At 34.9% G+C, this 26,918-nt stretch overlaps 1 protein-coding gene across 1 annotated transcript in view; it reads left to right on the forward strand.

Annotated features, from left to right (window-relative positions):
- Positions 1-26,918, forward strand: part of CSMD3 (CUB and Sushi multiple domains 3) — a 604,389-nt gene that overhangs the window by 296,644 nt on the left and 280,827 nt on the right. The window contains exons 12-13 of the mRNA XM_008929222.3: positions 4,445-4,548; positions 10,341-10,453. Coding sequence (XP_008927470.2) covers positions 4,445-4,548; positions 10,341-10,453 — 217 coding nt within the window. The remainder of the gene's footprint in view (positions 1-4,444; positions 4,549-10,340; positions 10,454-26,918) is intronic.

A 26,918-nucleotide genomic window follows, 5' to 3' on the forward strand; every position in this document is an offset into this window, starting at 1 on the left:
ATATCACAAATGCTACTGTAAAGGCACAAAATTTTGGGGACTACTGAACACCTCTTTCTGAAAAAAGAAGAAGATAGTACATATTATATTGCCTCATTTAAAGATATTCTTCTCCGTTCTGAAGCTGTACAGATACATGTCTGATATCGTTACTCGACTCATAATGTGTAAAAAGATAGATAAAGACTATGGTGATAAAATACCTGAGATGAAATTCTGCATCTTTGAAATTTTTCTGGTGCCTGTCTTCCAGAACCCACTTTTGATAGTATCATCCTCTTATTAGAATCCTGTAGCTCAGATGTATCATTGGTGAAATATTTTTGTTCATGGTATCGTTCCCTGACATTATTCCTGACCACTGAAAAACATTTTGTGGTCCCTCCGCGTTTTTAATTTATTTTTTTTCAGCTTTGAATGAGATTTTGGGGCAGTGAATAAATACAATAAATGCATAAATATATTATAGCATGCTTGCTGCTTATATGGATCAATAAAAACAATGGGTCTTATTTCATTTATATTAATGATGGTTTTGTCTTGCTCTGGGAAACTGGAAAAAAAGATTTTACTTGAATTTATAGATCAAGAAAGAATACTTGCCCCTGTGCTTCTTATTACTATGCATCTACTAACCAGATCAATAGCAGAATTTAGTAATGTTAGTCTGATTTAAAGTATGTGGTATATAGTAATAAATCATCACAGTTTTCCCTGAAGTGTTTATTCTTATGAACAACAGACTAAGATCTAGAATTACCTTAAGGTTTTTCTCTAATGTTAAACTAATTCAAGGATGCCACCTACCTTTGGTTTGCCATTTTTAACTTTTTCAGAGAATGAGCATACAGACTGTTAAATAACTGGTAAAAACAGAATTTTTGGAAATTTTATTAAAATGTTTTAAGTTATTTACTCATCTTACCTAAATTTCAGGTTTTATTTTTAAAGGCTCCGGTACACTCAACTTTTAATGCTGGTGTCATCAAACACCTTTTCAGGATTCTAAAGGGAATAGTCAATATAATAAGCACAGCAAATCCAGCTGTCTTTGAACGTGATCAAACTAAATTTGACATTGTGAAACAAGGACTCTGAAAACATATCACTAAGATAACACTTATTTTCTTGCTTGTTGGCATATTTGCAAGGATTTCAAGTACATTTTGTATTGTACATTGTGTGTGTACTTTGCATGTCAAAGGTAAACAGCAAAGGATGAATTTCCAAAAAATATACAGTTTTTTTACAGTTGCAATATGAAAATATTTGCTATGTAGCAAATTGTTTTTCTGACTGTTTCATGTTGTATATTGACAGCTTTGCTCTTGCTCCATTTGTGCAAATTCCCCTAAAACTCAATGTCTTCAAGATCAGTTGACAAGCATTTTTGTTAAATAAACGGCAAGTTTACCAACTCCAAAGTTTGTGCTATAAATCATCTCAGGTTTGGTATGTGAAACCTCAGTTGAATTGGGTTATGTATTAACTCTTACATACACCTTGCTTACCTTTTAATTACCTGGAATTATGAAGTACTTCATTGATACTCTAGAGTAACTATTAATATTGATACTATATAGTAGTTACTATAGAGTAGCTATTAGTGGTTGGTTTTAATCCTCTTCTGTCAAAGGTATGCCTGGTAAACAAAATTATTTACTGTCTCAAGGAATAATGTTTTGTTTTTTGCTATACATAAAATATGGTCCTATTTGGTGATTGCTGTTTCTGGTTCTGATTTACCACTGTCAGTTTTGCACAAAGTTGCAGCATTCTCTAATTTTCAGTTGACTTAGAAACTTTTAAGAAGAAATCATGGTAGTAGAACTACAAGAATAAGATTATCACATGTTAATATTCCAGATTTATAGTCAGTTGATATAGCATATTTCGGTTTTTAATATATTCTTAAATCATTGCCGTTATTAATAACATCATTGCTACTTCTTTCTCAAAAATGTGACTGTTTCACAGAATATGATATGAGACAGATATAGACTAATCTATGCATGTGTGGCTTTATGGAACTACACTTTTCAATGTCATACCTATCCCATTATCACAGTTTTAGGTGAGTTACAAAGAGAGTGAGCCGGAAACCTTGTAACAAAACATCATTTTACTGAAAAATATTAATTGAGAAAAACCAAATAATAAACTTTTTCTTTTTCATGTACATTTATTTTGATTAAAAATAAAAAGCTTTCTTATCTCAGAAAATAATTTCAGAGTGCAGAAAAAAGAAAGGTTATATCAGAGCAGCCAGATCACAGCAGAATCATCAATAATTTGAGAATTCACTAGAGAGCAGTGGAAAAATTGAAGCTGAAGCTTATGATTTAAACACAAAAATCGAATTTAGTTATTTTTTTCATGTTTCACAGTATTCCCTAATGAGTCAGATATTTTCATGGAGTTCTGTTACTTTTTTATTTTTGAGCATTGCTAAAAAAGAATGAAAAAGGTCTTACATTTCTTCAGTGAAATGAAAACTTTTTTTTGTCGATCCTAATAAAAAAAAAAGATGTCTTGAAACTGACATTTTCTTTAACCTCTATCTTCTCCTTTCTGATGAAATACACGTAGTATGGGTTATTGTTGATTGTACTAACAAAATCTGTTTTAGCTTTCTGACAAAGTTTATAAAGACAAGTACTTCAACTACAAAAAGACAGATGCTTTGTATCAATTTGATGGTACTCAAGTAAAATAAAATATCTGAATGGATATTAATTAAAAAAAAATACTGTTCCACTTACCAAGAAATATCTGATAATGAGATTAGATTTCTTTTTGTGTTTAGTGGAAAACATGATTAAGATTTCAGAGGATGAATTAATTATGCAATTTTGTAACATCTTGGTTTTCTTACTATTATGTATAAGTATTGATGGTTTTACTGTAGTGTTATTGCAAAAATGTATTTTACTGTTAATAAGTGCAATATAATTTCAAGTTGAATTCAATACTACTAGCATTATTTACCTCTGTATTATTGTGGAGTCTGTTCTGTTCTGATGTAACTGCACATCTAATTACACATAATTTTAAAGTAGACCAAAAGTAAGACGCTTTTTTTTTAAAACTCTGAATGAATATGTGTCAACCTTAAATCTAGATGTGGATTTCTGTTTAAATTCTTATGTTTAGGCTTACAAATTTTGTGACTAGAACAGCACAAACTATCAAAAATATTTTTTTAAACTAAGATTAAGAAAATTTATGAGTGGTTTTCTCTGCTTTACTCAATTAAAGCAAATCAGCTTCTTCCCTACACAATTTCCTATGCCCTGTCTATCTGTGCCCTCTTGAGTCTCTGTACTTGACTGCAGTCCCTGGGCTATGATGCACACATATACATGGACACACACATTTATATATGTGAATATGCCAAACTGGCTGTTCCTCAGTGTATTTATATTCCCATTTACACCTTTAAAGGAAAGTGTTTCTCTTCCCTTTGGACCAAGTTACAATCCTCATAACATACATCAGTTTTCCAACTTTCCTGTCCTGGCTTTTGTTCATAGAAACATGTCCTTCTTTAATTACCAGAACCCCAGTGTAACAAAGTAATATGAGCTTTCAAGGACTTGATATTAATCCATCAGAATGGCATCCACGTCTTTAACCACAAACACTCTCAGTTCTCAGTTATAACTGTCACTAAAGGCAATTTATTAAAGCATTAAAAATTCTTGCATATAAATATTCTGTCATTTTTATCTCTATGAAAGTTTGAGAAACTTCTATTATTTTACATAGCGACAGAGTAACCATGATTAGCACTTGGGTAGCAACAATGTGCTTTATTTTCTTTTCTAATAATATGGCTGAATTTTGCTCTAAGTGAAAAAGTCATTGTTTTCTTAAAATGCAGCTGAATTTTTTTTCCTTCAACATAAATATGCATACAGTGATTTAACTTACAGGATATTAAAAATGGCCATGTTTCTGATACTTTTATTTTACTAAGAAAATTACTTTTACTTTTGATGCCTCTCTATCCTACTTGAGCCAGATTACAGATGTCAGGAGTAAATTATATTCTTCACCTTCGCTGCATTTACTCAGTGAGGTACAATTATTTAGGTGGTATTTGAAGACAGTTGTATTGCACAAAGTGCAATTAGTTATATTGCCCTTTAAGTATATATTAATCAAAATCTAATGCAATTATCCAGAACTGTAATAAACATGTAACAACTACATAAATAAGTAAAATTATGGTGCTTTAAGGAAGTCAGCAGAGTGATACCTGTAAGTTATTATGAACCAAACCTTTTGGGTTAATTACAATAATTTATTGTAAAATATGCTAAAGTTGCATGCAGTTATTAATTAGAAGATATATTTTATTTACACTGATGAAAATCTTATTTACAGACTCATCTCTGAACTACAGTTATTTATTTCTAAAATATATTATTTTATTTCCTAGGTTATTCAGATAAATTTTGAAGAATTTGATCTGGAGATTGGTTATGACACACTGACAATTGGTGACGGAGGAGAAGTGGGTGATCCTAAAACTGTGCTTCAAGTGTAAGTCTTTTGCATTTACAATTTGTATGCATTGAAGAATGTAATTAGTGTGGTTTTGGTGAGACTAAATAATTATTAGGATCAGGTAAATAACAAAAACTAATCTTACTGAGCTTCTAAAATTACTGAAGGTGACAGTTTAAATACATTGTTACATAACTACTACTCTAAATTCAGAAAGAGATGAGCTAGACATCACAAAAGAAAAAGATAAGCTAAAATTAGAAGATTTTAAGATGCATAGTCTGGACATTCATGTGTAGATGTAAATTTTAGGTGCTACTGTGCCACCTTTATAAGTGTGTTCTCAAATTGAAAGTGTGTAAGAACATAATTGAAAATAGATAAATGGACAACTTATACACAAACTTTTACAATCTCCTAGCAAGGTTAACATGACAAAAGATATGCTATAGAATGTAGACCTTTAAGTGCTTATTGACTATCATGGATAACTCAAAAAGCAAGTTAATATAGTGATGAAAATTACTACAGAGAAAGGCTGAATAGGATATTACCTAAACCACATATTTCAAAGAAGCACTGAATATTGAATAAGATTCTTATCTTCCATTGACATTCTTTTAGAATATGTGAGCGCAGATATATGGACATATAATATACATAACAATCACCAATTAACTTCAGAATCCATATTTCTCAAATACTTAACTTGTGGCACTAATTTTTGTTCATTTCACAGTCACTTAAAAATATGCAGAACACTGTAATTAGTATTGTTGCCTGTCATTTTATGTAACTCCAGTTCTGTTCTGAGTAAATAATTCAGTATTTTCTAGGAGAAATGAATGCCCCTTAAATTACATTGTATTTATTTTTTTTCAAATGGGAATCAATTTTATGAAAAAAAAATCCAAACCGAAAGTGTGATTTATTGCTTAGAAACCATATTTTGCTTGTAAGGGATTGTCTAATATTTAGAAAATAATTTTTTTAGAGGTCAAATATTATTTACTTGTTATTTTTAAATAAATTGACCTCCAGGAAGTACCTCATGTTATCATTAGTTCAAATGAGTTAGAAATTAAAACACAGATAAGAACAGAAGGAAATGTGAGAAAAGTTTAGTACAAAATATGTTTAATCATAAAAAAAAGAATAGCAAAATTAGGATTCCTTAGAATTATATTCACTATGGTATATTTAATGGAAATGTATTAAAACAACTTTGTGTATTGCAGTTTTCCATTATTCACCATTAGAATGATATCAAGAATTAGTTTGCTTGAGTACCCTGAAACCAAGGTTTGCCTCTTTCTCTGTCCTAATTTCACCTCATTAATATTAGTAGTTTTACAGCTTTGAACAGAACATACAGCTTTTTCAGGATTTGCAGATTTTTATCATGAATTCCCCCTCAGATTTGTCATTCAGAAGATAGATTATCTGACCTTCTAGTTTTTTAATTAGTTTTGTAATCATTCTATCTTTTCTGTTCTGTTCTATTTTGTTTAATATCTTTGTCAATGGTCAGGACAAGGGTTTGAGTGCACCCTCAGTCAGTTTGCAGACAACACCAAGTTGGTCAGGTGTGTTGATCTGCTGGAGGTTAAACAAAGAGGTGAAGCTCAAGGGTCTGTAGTTTGCTGGATCTTCCTTTCTCTCCTTTTTAAAAATGGGAGTGATGTTTCCCTTTTTCCAGTAACCAGGGACTTCAGCTGACTGCCATGACTTTTCAGATATGATGGAAGGTGGCCTGGCAACAACATCCACCAGTTTCCCCAGGATCTTGGATGCATGTTTTCAGGCCCCATAGACTTTTGGCTTTTCAGTTTTGTCAAATAATCTCAAACCTGCTCCTTGCTTACAGTGGGAGTGACCTTCTCCCCCAGCTCCCACCTAGAGGGTAGGGGAAAGAAATGGGAAGCCAGACTGCCAGTGAAGACTTAAGTCAAAGAACTTATTGAGTACCTCAGTCTTCTCTATATCCATTGTCACCAGTTCTCCCTTCTCATTTATCAAGGTGGTCACACTCTCCATGGCCGTTTTTTCCTGACCAGTGTTAGAAGCATTCATTGGACATTGTTCCAATGTCAAACGATGGAAGAAGCTGCCCAGGGAAGTGGTGGAGTCACCATCCCTGGAGGTGTTTAGGAGATGTGTAGATGTGGTGTTTAATTACATGGTTTAGTGGCAGACTTGGCAGTGTTTGGTTAACAGTCGTAACTGATGATCTTAAAGGTCTTTTCCAGCCTAAATATCTGACTCTTAGCAATGAGAAGACCAGGATTTACACAAGTATTTCAGGTTCAATTGCTTTAGGGTAATGCAAAGTCTCTTCAGTGGATTGTAGATGTGTTAATTGCTTCTAATAATAAATGTGAGAAGTGGGGAAATACTGTAATTTTTATTTTATAGGCAGTACCAATCATTAAAAATATATTTCTGATAATGCTGGAATTCAATTTCTGCTATTCTTAGATTCCTAAACTATATGGAATCTTCTCTCATGTAGAAAGAACCTTTATTAAGTACCAATTCACCAGGTCTCATTAAAATTTAACTGAAGTATTATTACTGAATTACAGTATGCATTGAGGCACAATAAAATAATATTTTAAATTTTGAGTAATGTGGTAAAACAGTCTGTCCAGCTTGTAATTCATTGAACATGTTAGTATTTTATAAAAGTATTTCTGATGACAATGCTTAGTTGGGGAGAAATGATGACAGTATTAAACTTGTCACAAATGTAAAGGAATTCTGAAAAATTTTCTTTAATAAAAAAGTTAATTAGAATTTCCAAGTGTTAACATATGATAAGAGAATCTGTTCTGTAAATAACTAGGTAAATAATTTTAAAGAGTTATTACTATAGTGATCCTGGAAAAGCAGAAAAGAGGTACCTCATTAATTAATGGGGTTTTAATATTAAGTAACATTGTATAATCAAAATGTATATAAATCACAAATATATTATTTTTGTTTACCAGTGGAATGATTATTCTATGATCAGAAGTAACAATGGTGAAGTTATTAGGATTGAAATGCATAAAAAAATTACATAGAAGATGGAACATAATTGAGTACTGTAAAAAGCATGTAAATCTTTTCTCCTGTGGGCCATGCAGACTTTGTCTGAGATATGATGCATAACAAATATATCAGCTGTTGTATCATTTAATTTTTGGATTTTAAATTTTAAAATAATTATCTTTCCTCCAGAAAATTGCTGAAGAATATTAGTTTGAATATGTCTGGTTTACATGTTGATAATGTCAAAACATTTATCTTCCAATTTATCAGTTAATCAGGGAACCTATCCAAGTGCTTAATCCTCTAGTTTTACTGGGCACTGCTTGATAGGAAGGTTCACAACTGAAAACTGAAGTTAAGTGGCATTTCAATAGAACTATGCTTCCTAAATTGATAATTGCAGTCCTGATTATTCCCACTCTGTGGATGTTAATCACAGAAGTAGCTAAACTGCAAAGCCTTTTCAGTACTTATCATTAAGTTACCCTGAGTGCCTGTAGTTCTGAGCCTATGTATACGTGGACCCAAAAATGTGAGTTTGCTCCACCCTAGGGTGAGTCTGGCACACAGGTGAACTGAAAGCTATACATTTTTTTGTCTCTTTGATAAGATGACTGATATGAAGGCATGTGTTAAGCGTTATTACCAAGGGATAGAGGGGTAGAAGGAAAATAAATGGTGGATCCTCTTTCATACATCAGTCCCAGCACTTTTTCAGGATGTTTGGAAGTTTGCTTTCAGCAGGGAGTCTGACAGTTGCTGCAGGTGACTTTTAAATGCAATATGCATCTGGGCACGGATTCCTGTAACACATGTTTGGAAAATCCAGTGCACAAGACATGAAACCCATTCTTAATCTTTTCGTATGCTTGCTGTGTTGGATGTGCAAGCATCCAATCTCCCATATTACAGACTGTCTTCTGCAAATGGAGAGTGTTGGAATCTTCTGAATATCCTCTAATCCAGCCTTCAGTGTACTCTCTCAGGGGGAGAATGTGTGTCAGTAGCATGTGGGAGGGGTAGTTCTGGAGTCCTAGAGGAAGAGGTGGAAAACACCCTGCTGAGTATTGTAACTGTTAGGCTTTTTAATAAAAAGAGAGACTTCATAATCACATACTTCCATTTCTACTGCTCACAGTGTTCACTGTTCATCTTTTGAAAAGGAAGGTGTAAGAACTTGCTTCCAGGAGAGAAATCCAGGTAGTGAATCCAGGGTAGAGGAAGCCACATGAATCCATGGAAAGAAAGAAAGAATAATTCACAACTTAAGAATTGTGTTATTATCTTAAATAATTCTTAAATGCCATTTTTTCTGAATCTCATTACTCTGTGGCCCCTTCCCAACTCTCTTACAGGGATCCTGAAGGACTTAAAAATAGAGCAACAAGTAATTTATTGTGATAAGTGTTTATCATAGGAATTATTCTGTCTGACACGACAGAGAGATAAATATTCTCAATGGCCTTAATATTCAAAAAATATACTGTCAATCACCAGTTACAATTACAAAACACTGTTAGCCATTACATCAGTGTTGTTTCTGAGGAACATCCTGTTAATCTACTAGATTGGCAAAGACTGAACTCACTGACGACACTTTCCCTTAGTGCAGGAATGAGCAGTTAATACGTTTTGGCCAGGCATTTACTTGTTCTGTTCTGGCAAGAGGCTTTGTAGTAGCTCCATCTGTGAACACAGATGTGGGAAACAGACATGAATTTCTCCCACAGTAGAGCATTTCATACAGAAACAAGCTAAAAAAGACCAGAGGGGAGAACTAAAATTAACTGCAAAATGTATTTAAAATAGTCCATTTGAAGTTTCAGCTATCTTTAAAAAATGGTTACAACTGTGAAAAAAATGAACTAACAGTTTGCACTCTTATACAGTCTTGTGCTTATGATCCATTTTACAAGAATGGAAAATGTTTTCGAACTTTTCAGCATTCTGTTTCAGATGATAAACTCTTACCAAATTTGGGACAAAGTTTTGGGAAAAAAATGTAATATGACATAAAACTGCAGCTTTCCCAACATTTCCTTTTTGCTATCATATTATTTCATTCAGCAAACAGAATGAATATTTAGGGTTGCATTGACTTGCAAATTTTTGCAAACAATATGAAAAGTGGAAAAAAAATAAAAAAGAAAAATCAAGTTTAGTTCTTTCTAATTAATCACCATCCTGAAACCAACATTAGAAGGTTTTAAAGTTGTGACATTTGTTATTTTTCTTAATGAAGAAGCAGACGTCAGACTGCTCTTCCATTGTTGTGGTAGAGGTGATGAGGGGAGGAGGGAGATTGCAGGGAACACATGGACCATCATAATAGTGTTGCTATTTAAGAATAGCAGCTTCCTTTTCAACATGCAAGGCATGTATTCCAAAGTGACTAGTTGAATACCAGAGAAATCAAAGAATCAGTGTAATGCCTCATTATGGGCTTCTAGCGCCTTTGATATGCCTGCATGTACCCGAGTCATGCACACAGGGCTGCCAGATAAGGTTCAGGATTAGGGAAGTTACGTGACTTTCTGGACCAGCAACTGAAATATTTCAACACAATGTGAGTAGTAGTTACGTGTGTTTATAGGCTGCAATCAAATTTGCAGTCATTGGAAACTTGAGAGCTGTCTTCGCTAGCCAGCTGGGAGATAACTAAATTAGTGTGAGCTGAATGCAATGAATTTATAAAACATAAAAAATGCTAAATAGTTATTTAGATTCCTTACAAAAAGAGAAAAAAAAATCTAGTTACTTAAATGGCTTTACAGATTTTTTTTTTCTATCTATAGGTTAACTGGGAGCTTTGTACCAGACTTAATTGTGAGCATGAGCAATCAGATGTGGTTGCATCTTCAAACGGATGAAAGTGTGGGATCAATTGGTTTCAAGGTTAACTACAAAGGTAATGATACAACACTGGAAGCACATGTAATGGTGTACCAAAAATTAAGACAATATTATGAAATGTTTTTCTTTCATATTAGTGGATGAATTCTATTTCCAGTTCTTTCAGTTTTAAAAACAGGAAAATGCAAGCTGAATTTTAAAAAAATAGAAAAAAGTTAATTTATTCTCTTAAAGGTCTTATATCACATGAAACTGCACAGCTTTTATTTGCTGTGTTCTTACAGCAGTTGGGTTTTGGCATATAGTTTTACCTTATTTTATGGTATTTAATATTGAAAAATATTAAAATGAAGTAATTATTTGATTATTTAAAGCTAAATGTGAAAAACAAATGAATACTTCCAACATTTTTTTGAAAATTAATTATGCCTATCACAACAGAAAAAAAAAACACTGCAAGTGAAGAACTCGAATTTTTGCTGAGCTTGAGCCAAGACAAAGGACAACTTACCTAATAATGTTCTTTATGATCTTCAAGTGCATAATGCACAATATAAAACAGCTGTTGCTATTTGACATTTCTGGGAGAATAGGCAGTTTTTATAGACTATGAACAGCAAAGTCAACCAAAGACTAAAGTACAACATATACATACATATATATGCAGTTCTATATTATTGCATAATTAGTTATGTGTATTATTCTTATACTACATTTAACAGAGCTGCATGTATTCTTGTAAGAATTTTTTTAATTGAATGGTTTCTGCCTACCACCCAAACTAGAAAAAAAAAAAGTGTGATTATTCAACAGAAAGGGAGAGAGGAAAGGCAAAAGTTAAACCAGTGACTGCATGTATTAGAAATGGAGCTGATGTTGCTGAGAATGGGAAAATGGAGTCAATAAGTATACTGAGATTAAACCTGTACAATGTGACTTGCTGGCTTTTTTTCTGTCCATAACTTTCCTTTGGCTTTCCATGTCTATTAAGCCCCATAGTGGTATGGCATGAGTGCACTTCACTCTTAATATCTTGTAGACTAAGACAGAAAGATCTTAGTACTTTGTTGTATGGTGGCCATTAAGAACGAGGATTTCCACATTCCAGCTGTTGAAAGGGGTAAGAAAAATAAACAGTATAAACAAGTTTAAGAATTTGTTAATATAGCAAAACTTGAAACATAGCTGAGTAAAAAAGGAAGTGTTTTAGATCTGAACTCCAAATAATCTGCACAGGTTAAGTTGTTGATTCTATTATTTACAGGATTCTTTTCTAGTAAAATTAATTTTACTTGCAACAATTTTAGTTTGCAGAAGGCACAGGATTATTGTCTATTCTTATAATGTACTACTATGTCTTGTTTTATTCATGAGTTACATTTATTCTTAGAAGCTATAGTTCTGCAAGAATAAAATTAATCAAATATGAATAGGTAGAAGGATACAGAAAGGGTGAACATTCACAACAGTATCTCCATATAATCAATTTTGTGATTGCGTGCCTAGATATTGAGTCTGTATTTCTTTCTTGTCTTACACTAGTTCACTAAATAGCACTTGAATGCATCAAGCATTCAGTGGGACAGATACTGTGTGGTGGGGCTTGTTTTGGGGGTTTTTTTGCTTTGTTTTGTTTTGGTTTTTTTTTGTGGGTTCCCCCCCCCTCAATCCAGAATATGGGATAATTTTTTTATATAAATTGCCTTCACTTAGATACTGAGAGGATGTATTCATTAGAGAAATATTGGGCAATGTTCATAAAATGAAATGGGAGGAGTAGCAAGGGCAAGTCAGGTTTGAAGTGGTTGCTATTTCTGTTGTTTTTCCTTTGTGTTGAAGTTCTTTCTTGTAAAGATGGTAAGCTCTGAAAATGTGTAAATGGATAGTATTTTGGATGATCAGCTATTCTGAAATTTAAGTTTTGGAATTAATGAATTGGAAGATGAGAGAAAGTCCAGTGAGGTAAACTGAGTATTTATGTTAGAACAATGCATTCAGGGCTATGACAGAACTCTGAATTCTTTATAGAATCAAAGAATTGCAAAGAATTTTCTCTTTTCAAAGACTTTTAAGAATTACTTGAAAGAATTATGATTTCTAGGAATCAGGGTCAGAAGACATTTTAGTTTAATTGATTTCATGAATTATTAATTATTAATTTTGTGAATTGCTCCCAATTACTAAGTTAGGCATGCAAGTACAAGTACGCCCAACTTGCTTGTACATCTCTTGACTAGATCAAATTCTATTCCTTTAACTTGTCCCACCTCAGAAATTTCACTATCCAATTAGACACCTAATTATGGCTGATTCTGTATCTATTTATGTCTTATATAATAAGGTCTTGTAAGTTTCTGCTTACATCAAAGGTACAATTAAATTTGCATTTTAGATTAGGTTCAGCAGTTTGATTTTTGAATGGAATCTTCTTCTGATCATTCTCACTGTCCTTGTTTTAGTTTCCATCATGGAGCAATCTTGAAAGGCACAAATTACACTTGTTTGAGGTAATTCATAATATGCAATTTAATAGCATCCAACTCCTAATGGGCATTTATCAGGACCTTATAAAGCTTTTCCAAAGTAAAACCACTAAAACATAATTAAATGCTCGTAGATAGTATGGATACTGTATCTTTTATTATTTCAATTTACAGACCTGCTTATGTTGGAGTTAATTAGTTGATATTGTACTTGATAACAGTACCTACTAACAGCTAAAATAATTTATCACTAAATGGTTTTGATGCCTAAATATCTGCTTTAGTGCTTCTGAGACTCAGCTAACTGGAGGTAGTGGAGATGTACATGCCTCATTCCATCAAAATTCATAAGGACATTCTTCAATGTAATTGACATTTAGTTCTGAGTCTGGCAGACATTTTTAAAATATAGATTGTTCCAAATCCTATGTGGAATATGATGGAAGGAAGTAAAGATCATTACCCAGTGCCCCTCAAAATGGTATACTTGCTCAAGGTGCAAGATAGAAGGTCACCTCCTTTCTGACTGGAATAGAATTGAATATGCCATACCATTTTTAATTATAGAAATAGACAAATAAATTTTTGAATACCTCCACATTTATCAGTTTTCAGCTGAGTAACTCCTTTAAATTTATGTTATTATAGGAACTAATATTTTATTCACTTTTATGTATCTGCCATTTGAGACAATCTAGTAAGTTTCTCTGAAATAATAAAATTATGTGTCTACTTGTACATTATTATGTGTCTACTTGTACATTAAGATGTTGTGTATGGAGTTATTTTATGGTTTTAATAGCTAGATCCCACTGTAATTATTTAAATATAAAAAATAGATATAAGTATTGGAGAAAGTATTTTAAAGTAAATAAGTTTTCATTGTTGTTTTGAAATTCCTTTTACAGTAACCCATAGAATAAAACTAATTAGGAAGGTAGAATAATGAATATCAGGATTGGGCAGGACAGAAATAGAAGCACTGCCTTACTAGAGATGTATTTTACCTGTTATCTCACTTGTATAAGCTGACTTTGTTTGTTTGTTTACACGGTTCAAATATATATGTAGTTTTATTAAGTAAAAGCATGGAATATTTAGAAATCTGAAATTTTAAGTTAATTATTTTCAAATCATAATTGTGGGGATTTTTTTTTTTTTAATTACTGTTCACAAGTTGCATGAATACTTTGGATCCTTCAATATTTCAGGAAATGGTACCATATTGTCACAGTAGCACTTCTATTCCCAAAGCCAAGGTGAAGAGGAAAGAAGTACTTATCTAAACAATAGAAGAGAGACAATCTCCAACATATTCAAACACTGGAACTGAATGGTCTTCATCTATAATTGAATAAAAAAGAGCTGCAAAAAATACAAGACAAACAAATAAAACCATGGCATAGCCTTCAAACATTAGAAACCCAATTTCATGAAGTAAGATTTTGGAGAACTGTGAATATATTTAAATTCACAAAAACCCTTGAGAATCTAGTGATGGAATCTTACAGTTCTTGGAAAACTATACATGAGAATTTTAAATGCAATAGCTTTCATATACACAAACTTCCTTTTGTAACTTTGGACATATGTGCAAGATTAAATTCAAAATATTCCTTATACACTTTCTCAAAAAAACCTGTATGACAGAATTTGTGGAATTAAAGAATAATGTAAATAATCATGATATAAATTAATAGAAAAAAAGGTATTTTAAGAAATGAAATCAGTAATGTAAACACAGTGCAAAACTATTCTGTATTAGGACCATGTGGGAAAGCTGAACTTCTGTTTAGGTCAGATTTGAGTTCTCTGAAACAGAAGAAACTATCCTCAGGGCAGTGTAATTCTGTTGGGTCCTGATATCAAACCCTTGGTTTCTGAGCTGTGGCCAAATCTGAGGGAATTTTTTTTTTGTGTGGTGTCTTGGTTTTATTTTTCCCTAAATAACTGGCTACATGCTCTTTAAGACCTCTTAAATTAGTAGGTTCTTCTGATAGTTCTACCTCCTATCAGGACAAAATCTGTACAACAATATCTGTACACAATCAGATATACTCTAATCTAATTGCTTAAGAAAATAAAGTTAAAGAAGGTTACGTTGACTGGAGTGTAATGATAAGTTATAGAAGAGGATTGTTTCATATGCCAAGTTAGGTAGGAGTGTAGGTAAAAAATGAATTTAAAGCAAAGTAGACTTGCTTATTCAATTTTCTACATCAATGATCTAATTTTAGGATATGGGATTTACACTCTGACACCCAGTATTTCAAAAGATTTCTTTTTGCTTAAAGCATGACTTTCATGTCGCTTCAACCACTGTGGCAGCCTGGGGTAGCCTTCTGGAGTTCGTGATCCGCATTTTCATCCTATTTTCCTAGCAGTAAGCACTGAGTTGCAGACACATCTGAGGTTTTTTTGTCCCAGATGGCACAGAGATATTTTTCCATGACTAACTGCTCAACAGCCTTTGCTTTTTTACTGGTGACAGAATACTGAATGATCTGAATTATGCAGATAGTTTAATCCACTGTTAGTCCTCTAACTATGTCTGGAAACATGAATTTCAGACGTATATGTGAAATAAGATACATTTGCCATAGCACAGGCTTAAGAAAGGTCTCACAAGTTGTGAGAGTAACTTATCTATGAAACATATGTCTTTGTGTTCATTTTACCAAGAAAAATATAACTTTAATTCTTGATGTTAATATTACAGGCTAACTTTAAAAAATAATTCTCAGTGAGATTGTGGACAGTTTCATTATGTAGTTTTTGGTTTTGGGTTTCACAGGACATTTGATGTGGTTTTCTTAGTTAAATACTACATAGTCCTCCTTTTGTGAGAAAGGGGGAAGTGAAGCTTTTGTCCTTTCTGCATATCAAAATCAGGAATTAAATCTATGACAAATTTCTCATTTCTGTTCAGTTTATCAATTTCAGTATATATTCTCTTGTGGTATTTTCACTGTTGTGATGATTTCTGTTGCTCTTTTACCCACACTCCTTTGTGTTTCTCATCATGTGTTTGTTCTCTTTGTGTGTGTTTTGTGGTAATAACTAGACAGGATCATATCAATGATTTATGTAATTGGATTCTAATACCCCCAATTCTATTTCTTCTGTATCCTAACTTCATTTTGCAGAAAGAATGACAAGCAGAGATTCATATTAATGGCAAAAATCCCTGTAAATTATTTTAACCCATGTAAGCCTCATGATTAGTAAAGATTTTAAAAGATTTAAACACTTCTTTTTGTGCAACCCCACTAAGCAACAGTTTACTAATACAGCACAGCTTTCTTTGTACTGATTCAATTTCTGCTGAAAGTGTGTTATTGACAAGTTTTGTAATTCAAGATTGTTAACTTACTGCTAAAATGATAATTGGTGCTGTATTTTACGCTTGTGTTTTCCTGCTTTGTTGGCCAGAATTCACTGCTACCTTTTTCTGACCCTACTCAGTCAGTATTATCCAAATATGTTAATAATACTTTTATCTAATTCTCAACCAATATATTCAGCACAAAATTTCCTTTTTTATAATCTCTAGATTATAATAATATGAGAACAGCTATACAGAGTCATGATAAAGATTCATTTAACTGGGTATGACATAAGGAAAAGAGAGCAAGCCATGATATAGTGATATTTCTTCAAAATATTTTTTTACTCCCTAACAGTTTATGGCATAGAGACTTCCTAAATCCAGTGTATTTATAGTAAAACGTGATGGATCTTTTTTCATCCATGACTTTGTCTATTTTTCCTCTCAAGTCCACATACATTTTTAGTATTTTGAATATTTTATGTCATGGACATTTCAATGAAGTATCTCCTTTTGTTCACTATAGTTCTACTACTTTCATCTGATGCCTTTTTATTGTTTTCCTAGAAAATACCATATATTTAATCTCCCATTTTACTGCTTACTCAGTTTTGCAGGACCTTTATTTCTTCACAGGTGATTGTCATCGTTGTTTCATCTAATCTAGTATGATCAGCAAGCTTTGTCATTTCACTGCTTGCCTTGTATTTTATCATATCTACCAATATATTGTCCAACAATAACTTTAACTACCCTGACATCTACTGGAAAAGCAACACAGTAAATCATAAACAGTCCAGGAGGTTCCTGGAAAGTATTGATGACAATATTCTGACATGGATACTGGAGGATCCCTCAAAGAATGGTGTAGTGCTTGACCTCATACTAACAAATAGGGAAGGTCTTGTTGGAGGTGTGAAGGTTGGGGTCAGCCTTGGCTGTAGTGACCATGAGATTGTGGAGTTCAGTGTTTGTTGAGAAGGAAGCAGGGCAGCAAGTAAGATTCTAACCATGGAAAGTCAGGAGAGCTGATGTTAGCCTCTTCAAAGGTCTTGGAAAAATCACAGGGGAATAGGCACTGCAGGGAAAAGGGGTTCAAAAAAGTTAGTTGATATTCAAGGATCACTTCCAACCATCCTTGAGAATGCTGCATTCCAAAAAGCAAGAAACTGGGCAAAGGGGACAAGAGATCTGCATGGATGAATAAAGAACTCCTGTCATTACTCAAGCATAAGCAGGAAATACAGACGAGATAGAAGAGGGTCAGGCCACTTGGAGGGAATATAGAGAGTTGTCAGAGTAAGTAGAAATGAGACAAGGCAGGCCAAGGCCCATCTGGCATTAAATCTGACCAACAATATCAAGGACAAGAAGGGCTTCTTCACATATACCAATAACAGGAGGAAAACAAAGGATAACATGAGCCCATTTGTAAATGGAGGGGGGAACCTGGTAACAGAGGACACAACAAAGGTAGTAATCAAATGCCTTGTTTCCAGTGGTCTTTGCTGACAAGACCAGTCCTCAGGGATCTCTAACCCAGGAGACTAGGTTAAAGGGATCTTGGAAGAAAAACTTTCCCTTGATTAAGGAGGGTGGGGTTAGAGAACACCTGAGCAAACTTGACATGCACAAGTCCATGGGCGCTGATGGAATGCTGAGAGAGTTGGCAGATGCCATAACAAGGCCACTCACAGCCAACTTTGAAAGGTTTTTATGATCAGGAAGGTGCCTGAAGACTGGAAGAAAGCAAATGTCACCCTGGTCTTCAAAAAGGGAAAGAAGGAGGACCAGGGAACTACTGACCAGTCAACCTCACCTCAATCCCTGGAAAGGTGATGGAGTGCCTCATTCTGGAAGACATGTCTATCCACATTGATGACAAGAAGGTGATCAGAAATAGTCAGCATAGATTCACTAAAAGTAGATCAGGCTTGATCAACCTGATGACCTTTTATCATGAAACAACTACCTGGATCAATGAGGAGAGAGCAGTGGATATTATCTACTTCAACTTCAGTAAGATTTTCAACACCGTCTTTCACAAAATCCTCATTGATAAACTCAGGAAGTGTGGACCGGAGCAGTGGGCAGTGAGGTGGATTGACAACTGTCTGAACAACAGATCCCAGAAGGTTTTAATCCAGGTCTAGTTGGAGGCCTGTCACTGGTGGTGTCCCCCAAGGTTCAATACTGGGCCTAATATTGTTTAACTTATTCATTAATGCCTTGGATGGTAGAGCAGATGCCTCCTCAGCAAGTTTGCTGATGACACAAAGCTGGGAGGAGTGGCTGATACCCCAGAGGGCTGTGCAGCCCTTCAGAGGGACCTCAACAGGCTGTAGAGATGGACAGAGAAGAACTGTCTGAAGTTCAACAAAGGCAAGTGCAGGGTCCTGCACCTGGGGTAGAATAACCCCATGAGGTACAGGCTGGGGGCTGACTTGCTGGAAAGTAGCTCTGTGGTGATAGACCTGGTGGTCCTGATGGAAATTAAACTGTCCACAAGCTAGGAGTGTGCCTTTGTAGCCGAGAAGGCTAGTGGTATCCTGGGGTGCATTAGGAAGAGCACTGCCAGCAGATCAAGGGAAGTGATTCTGCCCCTCTAATCAGCCCTAGAGGCACATCTGGAATGCTGTTCTGGGCTCCTCAATGAAAGAGAGACATGGAGATCCTGGAGTGGGTCAACATAGGGCTGCAAAGGTGATTAAGGGACTGGAGCATCTCTCTTATGAGGACAGGCCAAGCAAGCTGGGCTTCTTCAGCCTGGAGAAGAGACAACTGAGAGGGGACCTCATGAATGTCGATAAGTATATGAAGGGAGAGTGTCAAGAGGATGAAAAAAGGCTCTTCTTGGTGGTGCCAAGCAGTAGGAAAAGAGGCAGTGGGCGGAAACTGGTGCACACTATCTCACCTCAACATGAGATAGAACTTCCTTACTCTGCAGTAACCATGCACTGGAACAGATAACCCAGAGAGGTTGTGGAGTCTTCCTCACTGGGGATATTTGCAAACTGTCTGGGTGCAGTTCTGTACAATGTGCTCTGGGATGACCCTGCTTGAGCAGGGATGTTGGACCAGATGACCCACTGTAGTCCTTTCTAACCTTGCCCTTTCTGTAATTCTGTGAAACAGAATAGATAGTGAAGAAGTCTATTAGTGAGTTCTCTGGTAAAACTGACCATTTTCTTTTACCATCAACTAACTATATTTTAAGCAAACATGCATAAAACCCCTGTCATTTTATGACAGAGATCCTAATATTTGTAAGAACTTTCCATTTGCACTTCCTCAAATGCCCTTTTAGAACTACAAGTAGTTCTAAAACATGGTTTAAGTAGGTCTTAAAGGTCGTAAGTAGCTCTTGTATTTTATTCCCTTTTCCGACATTGTTCTGGAGGAACTGTTTCCTTATGAGCAGACCCCTCCCTGAAGCCATGGCCAAGATTGGGTGTGGGTTGCATGGAGAGGAAGATGCTGCTGGGCAGAAGCAGAACTCCCTCCATCTTGTCTGGAACCACATTTTTCTTGCTGGTAGCATGGAGAGAAAAGGAGCGAGACACACCGGCTGCTGCAGCCTCTCAATTCAGGAAGCCTCACTACCAAGAACTCTTGGACTGGTACCAAGAAAGTGGCCACCGCCATCCCGTGTCTTGGGAGTGATGAGAAGTCGTACCTGTCACTGAATCATGTAACTGTTGCCACGTTCCAGGGGGTCTGAGCCACCCCCGGGGAGCCACCCCCAGCACAGTGTGAGAGAAGAAGAGAGTAAAACTAACTGTGTGACTACTGCAGCCGCTCCTCTGCGAGCTGTGTGCTCGGGAACAGCCCCTGCATCAGAACCAGTGTGGAGCTGAGCCCAAACCCCAGGGGAACTGAGCCCAGCTGAGCTGCATGGAGTTCCAGACAAGTGGAGCCAAATCGGAGCACAGGCAAGCCTCATGGAACCACTGGGGGTTGGGCTGGATTATCTGCAGAGGTCCCTTCAAACCCCTAACTATTCTGTGATTCTCTGCATGTTAGTGTTGTTCAATATTCTCCAAGTTGATTTAAAAATGAGGTTATTTGTATTCAAGAAGACTTAATATTCATATTTCTACTTAATGGTTTTGTTTGGTTAAAAGGAAGGTAATTATTTTCATGGCATACAACTTATGATCCATTTTCTACAACTCCCCTCTTATCAGTGGAGAACTGGTCAGGCAAGTTGTTGTTTGAAGGTGACTCCCAGGACTCTTTAATTTTGTTCAATAAAATGATAGGTCTTCTGCTTTATAACATTTAATTAAAAGCATTTAGCAATCCAACCTTTTGTAGTCGTGTTATCCATAAAGAAGAGAGGAAGGATTTTCTCTGCTCTGACCTTAGTCTGCTGGGCAATATGAATACATTACACGTGGAAAGGTCATCTTTTGCTATGTCCCTAAGTATTAGCTACTGCTTAAATCAAGACTCTGGGCTAAATAGCTGTTACTCTGACTTGTCCTCTTCAGCACTTGAATGTATATTTAACTGCAATTAGTTTTGTTGTCTAATACATTAAATATATATGTTGCATTTACCTCTGATTTGGGCGTACAAATCTACCCAGACCTGCTTGTTTATTTGTGGGAGTTAAGTTACAATTTTTGTATGAGCATTTTTGAACTTCATCTCTATAACTGAAAGCAAGAACACATATATATAAATAATAAAGCAATTCATGCTTTGGGAAGATTCTCCTGGGCAAAGCGTGGAATTAGAAAGCCCAATATGAGAGAATAGCAGTTAGGATATCTTAACCTGAAGAGCTCTATAAAGTGCCATGTGTATGGAATTCTGTCACAATATTTAATATCTTTCTTATCTCTAAGTGAATCTATCTCATTGTTTACAATACATAATTTTTGTGTTCTCCACCAACTGGCCATGATTCCCAAGTTCAAACCTGGCTCTTTACTCCACATATTTTAGAACACTGAGAATTTGTGATGCCTGATTAATCTCCTTTTACCACATTTGAATTTGAGTTGATGGAGGTCCCTCTCCTGGCTGTATTGTGCCAACTTTCTTGCAGTGGTGAAGAACTGTGTGTGGCAGTATCTGGAGGTGTCTGCTTTCAAAACAATAAGATATATTTCCTGCTACATCAGCCTGTGAAAGCGTGGCAGACACAAGATTTCCATCTGTTTGTCTGCTGATGTAACATCATGGCATAGTGGTTGATTAATTTCTTCATCTGTTGGCATTGCATGAAACAGAGGGTTAAAAATTTATTTTACTTGCTTGCATTAAGGGTGAAGCTTGTTGGTTTGGTTTGTATATTTCAGTATGTAGGATAGCTACAAGCAGGTCAGCACTATATTTAAAATACAGTGAGAACTTAAATTTAAAATGTATGTATGTAGGTAGATTTTTCAAAATACTCCAACTAAAACACTCCAAAGAATCAGCATATTTTGTTGAGATTTTTCAATTCTCTAGCTTGGACTTCTCAGTGTTCCATATTGCCAAGCATATGCCCTGAGAATATTCTTTTTTTTTTCCCCTTCTTTTTCCTCCAAGCCAATAATTAATTTCTGTAAGTGCTATTATGCTAGAAAACAACTACATCAGCAGTACCTTTTCATCATATATTTTCATATTCTGAGAAACTTCTATATTGTATATTAGAGTAGACTGTATCTTATACTTATTGCTGGCTTTTTGTTTGAGTTTGCTGTTGGTTATCATTTTCTGTAACATATTTCTAGAGAAAATACCTATAAGATGTAATGCTGTAGATTTGCCTGGCTGTTGAGGTTAACCCCAGCAGGCAGCTAAATCCCACACAGCCACATGCTCACAACCCCTGCAGCAGGATGGGGGACAGAATCAAAAGGGAGAAAGTGAGAAAACCCATGGACTGAGATAGAATTTAATAAGTAAGTCAAAAGCTGCACATGCAAGGAAAACAAAGCAAGGTACTCATTCACTATTTCCCATTGGCAGCTGTTTAGCTGTTTCCAGGAAAGCAGGGCTCTATCATGCCTAATGGTTACTTGGAAATGCAAAGTCCATATCTCTGAAAGTCCCCATCTCCCTCCTTTCCCCAGCTTTTATTGCTGAGCATGACATCAAATTGAATGGGGTATTTTTTGGGTCACTTGGGATCAGCTGTCCCAGCTGTGTCCCGTCCCAACTTCCTTTGCAGCTCAGCCTCCTCACTGGTGGGGTTGTGAGGGACAGTAAAGGCCTTGACTCTGTGTAAGCACTGATCAACAACAGGTAAAACATCAGTGTCTTATCAACACTATTTTCATTGCAAATCCAAAACACAGCACCATATGAGCCTCTTTGAAGAAAATTAACCCTATCCCAGCTAAACCTGTTACATCAGCTTACTGTATGATGATGCTTACTTCCAAAGATAGTGCACAGATTTTGCATTAATCATTACCTTTCGTTAAAATTAATTAATTATTTTTATGCACTGATGAGTCTGTACTTACTTTAGTAAGTGTTACTGCAAACCTTTTGGTATAATTGAATCCTCATATTTTTCTGGTGCTGAAGCAAACTTTTTAGTTTACTAAAGGCTAGTTTCTGTGGCACAGAGGACATTATATTAATTTCTGCTTGATGTGCCTTCTTTTTTTTACTTTTATAGATTTTTTTTTTAATTTTAATTTGTTCTTGTGGAAAATTATGCTAAAGACTATACGAAGAAATTTTTTAACTTAAAACATGTCTCTAGATTTATATGCAGTGATGACTCAGTTATCTGAAATATATACTGAACATCCCCTTTTGTCATTATATTCAAAATACAAATTTTTGTTTACCTTGCTGTCATATTCTTATAGAAATTATACATATGAAATAAAGCACTGAGTACAGGCATTTTAGTACACCTATTATGGATGCATTTGGAATAGAAATAAAAGCTTGCATCCTTCAATTAAAAATCCATAATCATGTTATGTTATAGCTTATACTTTTGAATAGCCATTGTACTCTTTCTAAGAACAACTCCCAGAAAAATGCATATTCTTTTCTTTTTTTAGCTTTCCCTTTCTTTCAGTCCTGCATGGTGTATTTCTGTGCATAAAAAATTTCATGACATATGAAAAAAATGCTACAATAACACACTGTAGATCCCCATGATGCCACAAATCTGTTATTAAAGTGAGATATGTAATGTGAGTTTGAATTCCGTAAAACTAAGGGAAGAATCCAGTGTCTAATATCGTGAGAGAGAATGCCTTTGTCTCTGTGTTGTCACATCAAAAAATAGACCATCATCTTTCTTCTTGAATTCTAAATCTTGGCCTCTCTTTTTTTTTAATAAAAGAAGAGGGTGGCAGCTGGATAGCAGTCCTTGGCTTTAGCTTTAGCTTTCTTTTTTTTTTTGGGGGGGAGGTATTTAACCACTAGCAGCATGTGCAAAATGTTAAAAGATTTGATTTTGTCAGAAAACAAAATACTGCATGGACTGGTGAGTGTTCCAAAGTGGTGTTAAGATGTCTAACCACTGAGTCTTTCCCTTGTTTTCTCTAAACAACAGATCAAAATTTTCATTATTATTATTACTTCATATTATGTTTAATATCTGGTCATATATTCTCTTGTTTTCAACCCTCCAGATTGTCCAGATATTGTAGAAAAGTCCTTCCATGTACACAAAAAGATACGTTTTCCGGGGACTTCTGTTCTTTGCTCTTCCCCTCTCCCCCTCTCCCTCTCCCTCTCCCTGTCCATCTCCCTGTTATTCTCCTCTCCTTTTCTTTTTTCCTCCCCCCTCCCTCTAGGCTGAAATATTTTGAAATATTTTGGCTGAAATATATTGAAACTCTTGCAAATCATGTAAAAAATGAACTTCTGCTAAGCTGAAGTAACACAGGATGAGAGTAGATGATCTAAAATTCCTTGTAGATTCAGGAACATTTATGAAGTCTGATTGAATACCTGAAAAAGTGAGAGGCCAAGAAACCCTAGGAACTTCCAAGTTGATATGGCTAGGCAAACATAATGATATTCCAGAAAACATGTGGAATTTAGTGCTTCTGATGCAGTCTTTGGTCCCATTTACTATTAAAATACAGTAAATATTTTATTTTCTAGAGTCTCTAAGTTCCCGTGCAAGCTTCTGGACTTGTGGATTTAGAAACTGACATTACTAGACTGAGACTATGACAAAATCAGAATTTGATATTACCAGATCATTTTAAAAGGTATTTTCATGTTAATTATGGCACTTCCTTTAAATAGGCCCCTAGTGAGAATTAGAGAACAAATTAGTGAATTATCACTTTTTATAATTATGATAAAAATAATAATACTAAATTATTATCCTCTGATGAAAACAATTAATGAAATATACCCAAATGAATAATATATGTCTATTTACTTATATGTACAAAAGCAGCTTAAGCTTTCTCTGCCTGTCCAAAACTTGTGGATGATACGGTTTTTGAATTTTTACATCTACAATAGGGAGGAATTCTGTAACTTTCTCTTACTCACTCAAAGCTATCCAGTGCAAGAAATGTATTGACTCAGTGAAGCAAGTCAAAGGGTCATAAAGATGATTAAAATGCTTTCATATGAGAAGAGAATGAGATGACTGGAGCTCTTAAGACAGGACAGGAGAATGCAGAGGAGCATCTTATTCATGTGTATAAGAGTCAGACTCTTCTCAGCAGTTACCAGAAGAAGCAATTGACACACATTAAAATATATGAAATTTCATCCGAATCTAAGAAAACACTTTTATTGTGAGGACGGTCAATCACTGGAACAGGTTGCCCAGAGAGACTGCAGAATCTCCATCCTTGGAGATCATTCAAAACTTGAATGACCAGACATGGTCCTGGGCAAATTGCTCTAAGGGTCACTGTTGTGCAGGTGGATTGGACTAGACGATCTCTAGAGGCTCCTTGCAAACTGAAAGTTTCTGTGAATCTGTGATTCTATTATGAAAAAAAATGCAAGAGACATATTTCTTGATTTTGTATGTGGGGAAAAAAAAATTATGGGGGGTAAAAAGCTTTTTCCATATGCTCTCCATGATAGTTTCATTCTGTTATTCTGATTCTAACTGTATTACAAAACACCTAAAGTTTCAATAGAATTGTCAAAATTTATAAATTATATACTTTTGAAAATAATCTGGGAAATGAATGGTGTGGTGGTTTGAGACCCTCAGAAATCCAATTTCCAAGTTCAAGCACCCCTCTCACAATTTGCCCCAATGTGAGAGGGTTTTCAGACAAAACACAACTACTCAGCATTGGGGGAAGGGGAAAATACTTACAAAGGTTTATTTACATACGTATATGTATAGGCATCAACTTAACTATCTCTTCTACAATGAAATAATATATTTACATCAGATTAAATTTCTCTTTTTCTTCAATAAGAGTTCAAGAAGAAAAGTCCTTCTGTCACTCCTCAGGTCACAGTTCCTTCATTTCAGTTTCTGTGGTATTAGTTAGACTCTTTCATTTTTAAGGCAGCAGATTTAAGTATTGCAGTCAGGGTTTTCTGTTCTTACTTTGTGAAAATTCCAGTCCCTTGAGCCCGAGCCTTCGGGGGACTTCCTTGGAGATTTTCATTCCTCCTGAGTTAGGACATTTAGGCTGCCCTAAATGATGGGGTTTTTAAGCAGAAAAAAAGGAGGATTTTGAAATATAAAGATACATATTTATTCTTTTTTTGATGTCATTCCTCTGTAATCTTTTCTGGCTCTAAATTGCTTGTTGTAAGTCTGGTAATAAAAACATTTTATTAACATCAAGCTCAGTGTGCCTTGAATACAGTTTTCTGTGGTTTAGTTTTGACACATTGAAAACTACCAGGAAAATATCTGTTCCTTTATGGTTTATAAGAATCAGGGTTTTCCCTTTACCAATGGAATAAGAAATTTGACTCCCTGAAGTAGGAACACCTTTCAATATTTTTTAAAAAAATGCATATACAGACATATTTTTCCAGCTGGATAGTCTAGAAGAATCACATGTATATGAAATTTCAATTGTTTATCAGATTGACCAAAGTGCCATTTTGTCCAGCTTGTAGCTAGTGAGCACCTAGGAGCTGGTTCCTGGAACTGTACCTACATGAAGGTACAACTGCATCATGAAGGTACAACTGAATGAAGCTGTTAATTCTATGGTGAAGGCTTTATCAGTGCTGAGTGAGGAGTGATGGAGACAGCTAATGAAAGAAGACCACAGCTGACTTCTCAGCTAAGCTGAATCTGGGGACACTGTTTTGAACTATTTATAACTGGGACTTATGAAAGCAGCATATGAGATTACCATGTCTTGGAAATTTAAATTGCTTTAAGAAACTTCAGTGATACAGAAAGGTAGTTAAGGTTTTTTTTTTTAATTTCTCCAAATTATAGTTTTCTTTTTAAATGGAACTGCAAAGGCACTAGATGATAGGGGGTTTTTTTGTTTTGGTTTGATTTTTTTAATCTTTAACAAAATTGGAAAAATGTCTTATAAGATCACAGGGTAGAATATAAATTAAATCTGCATTTTAAAGTACTTGGTAAAATATAGAGATGTGAGCATGTACCTGTAAACTAACAAATCTTGATTATTGTGTTTGTTAGTCATTTAAGACTTTTCATTTGAACTATTTGGATTGTTACAGAACCAATTTGAGAGGAAAATGAACTTTACTAAATAGATACATAGCAAATATCTTAATTACATGGTAATTAAAGAGATATTATGACA

The sequence above is a fragment of the Manacus vitellinus genome, unplaced genomic scaffold, assembly GCF_001715985.3.
Source record: "Manacus vitellinus isolate BGI_N305 unplaced genomic scaffold, ASM171598v3 scaffold_1_pilon, whole genome shotgun sequence".
NCBI classification, from domain to species: domain Eukaryota; kingdom Metazoa; phylum Chordata; class Aves; order Passeriformes; family Pipridae; genus Manacus; species Manacus vitellinus.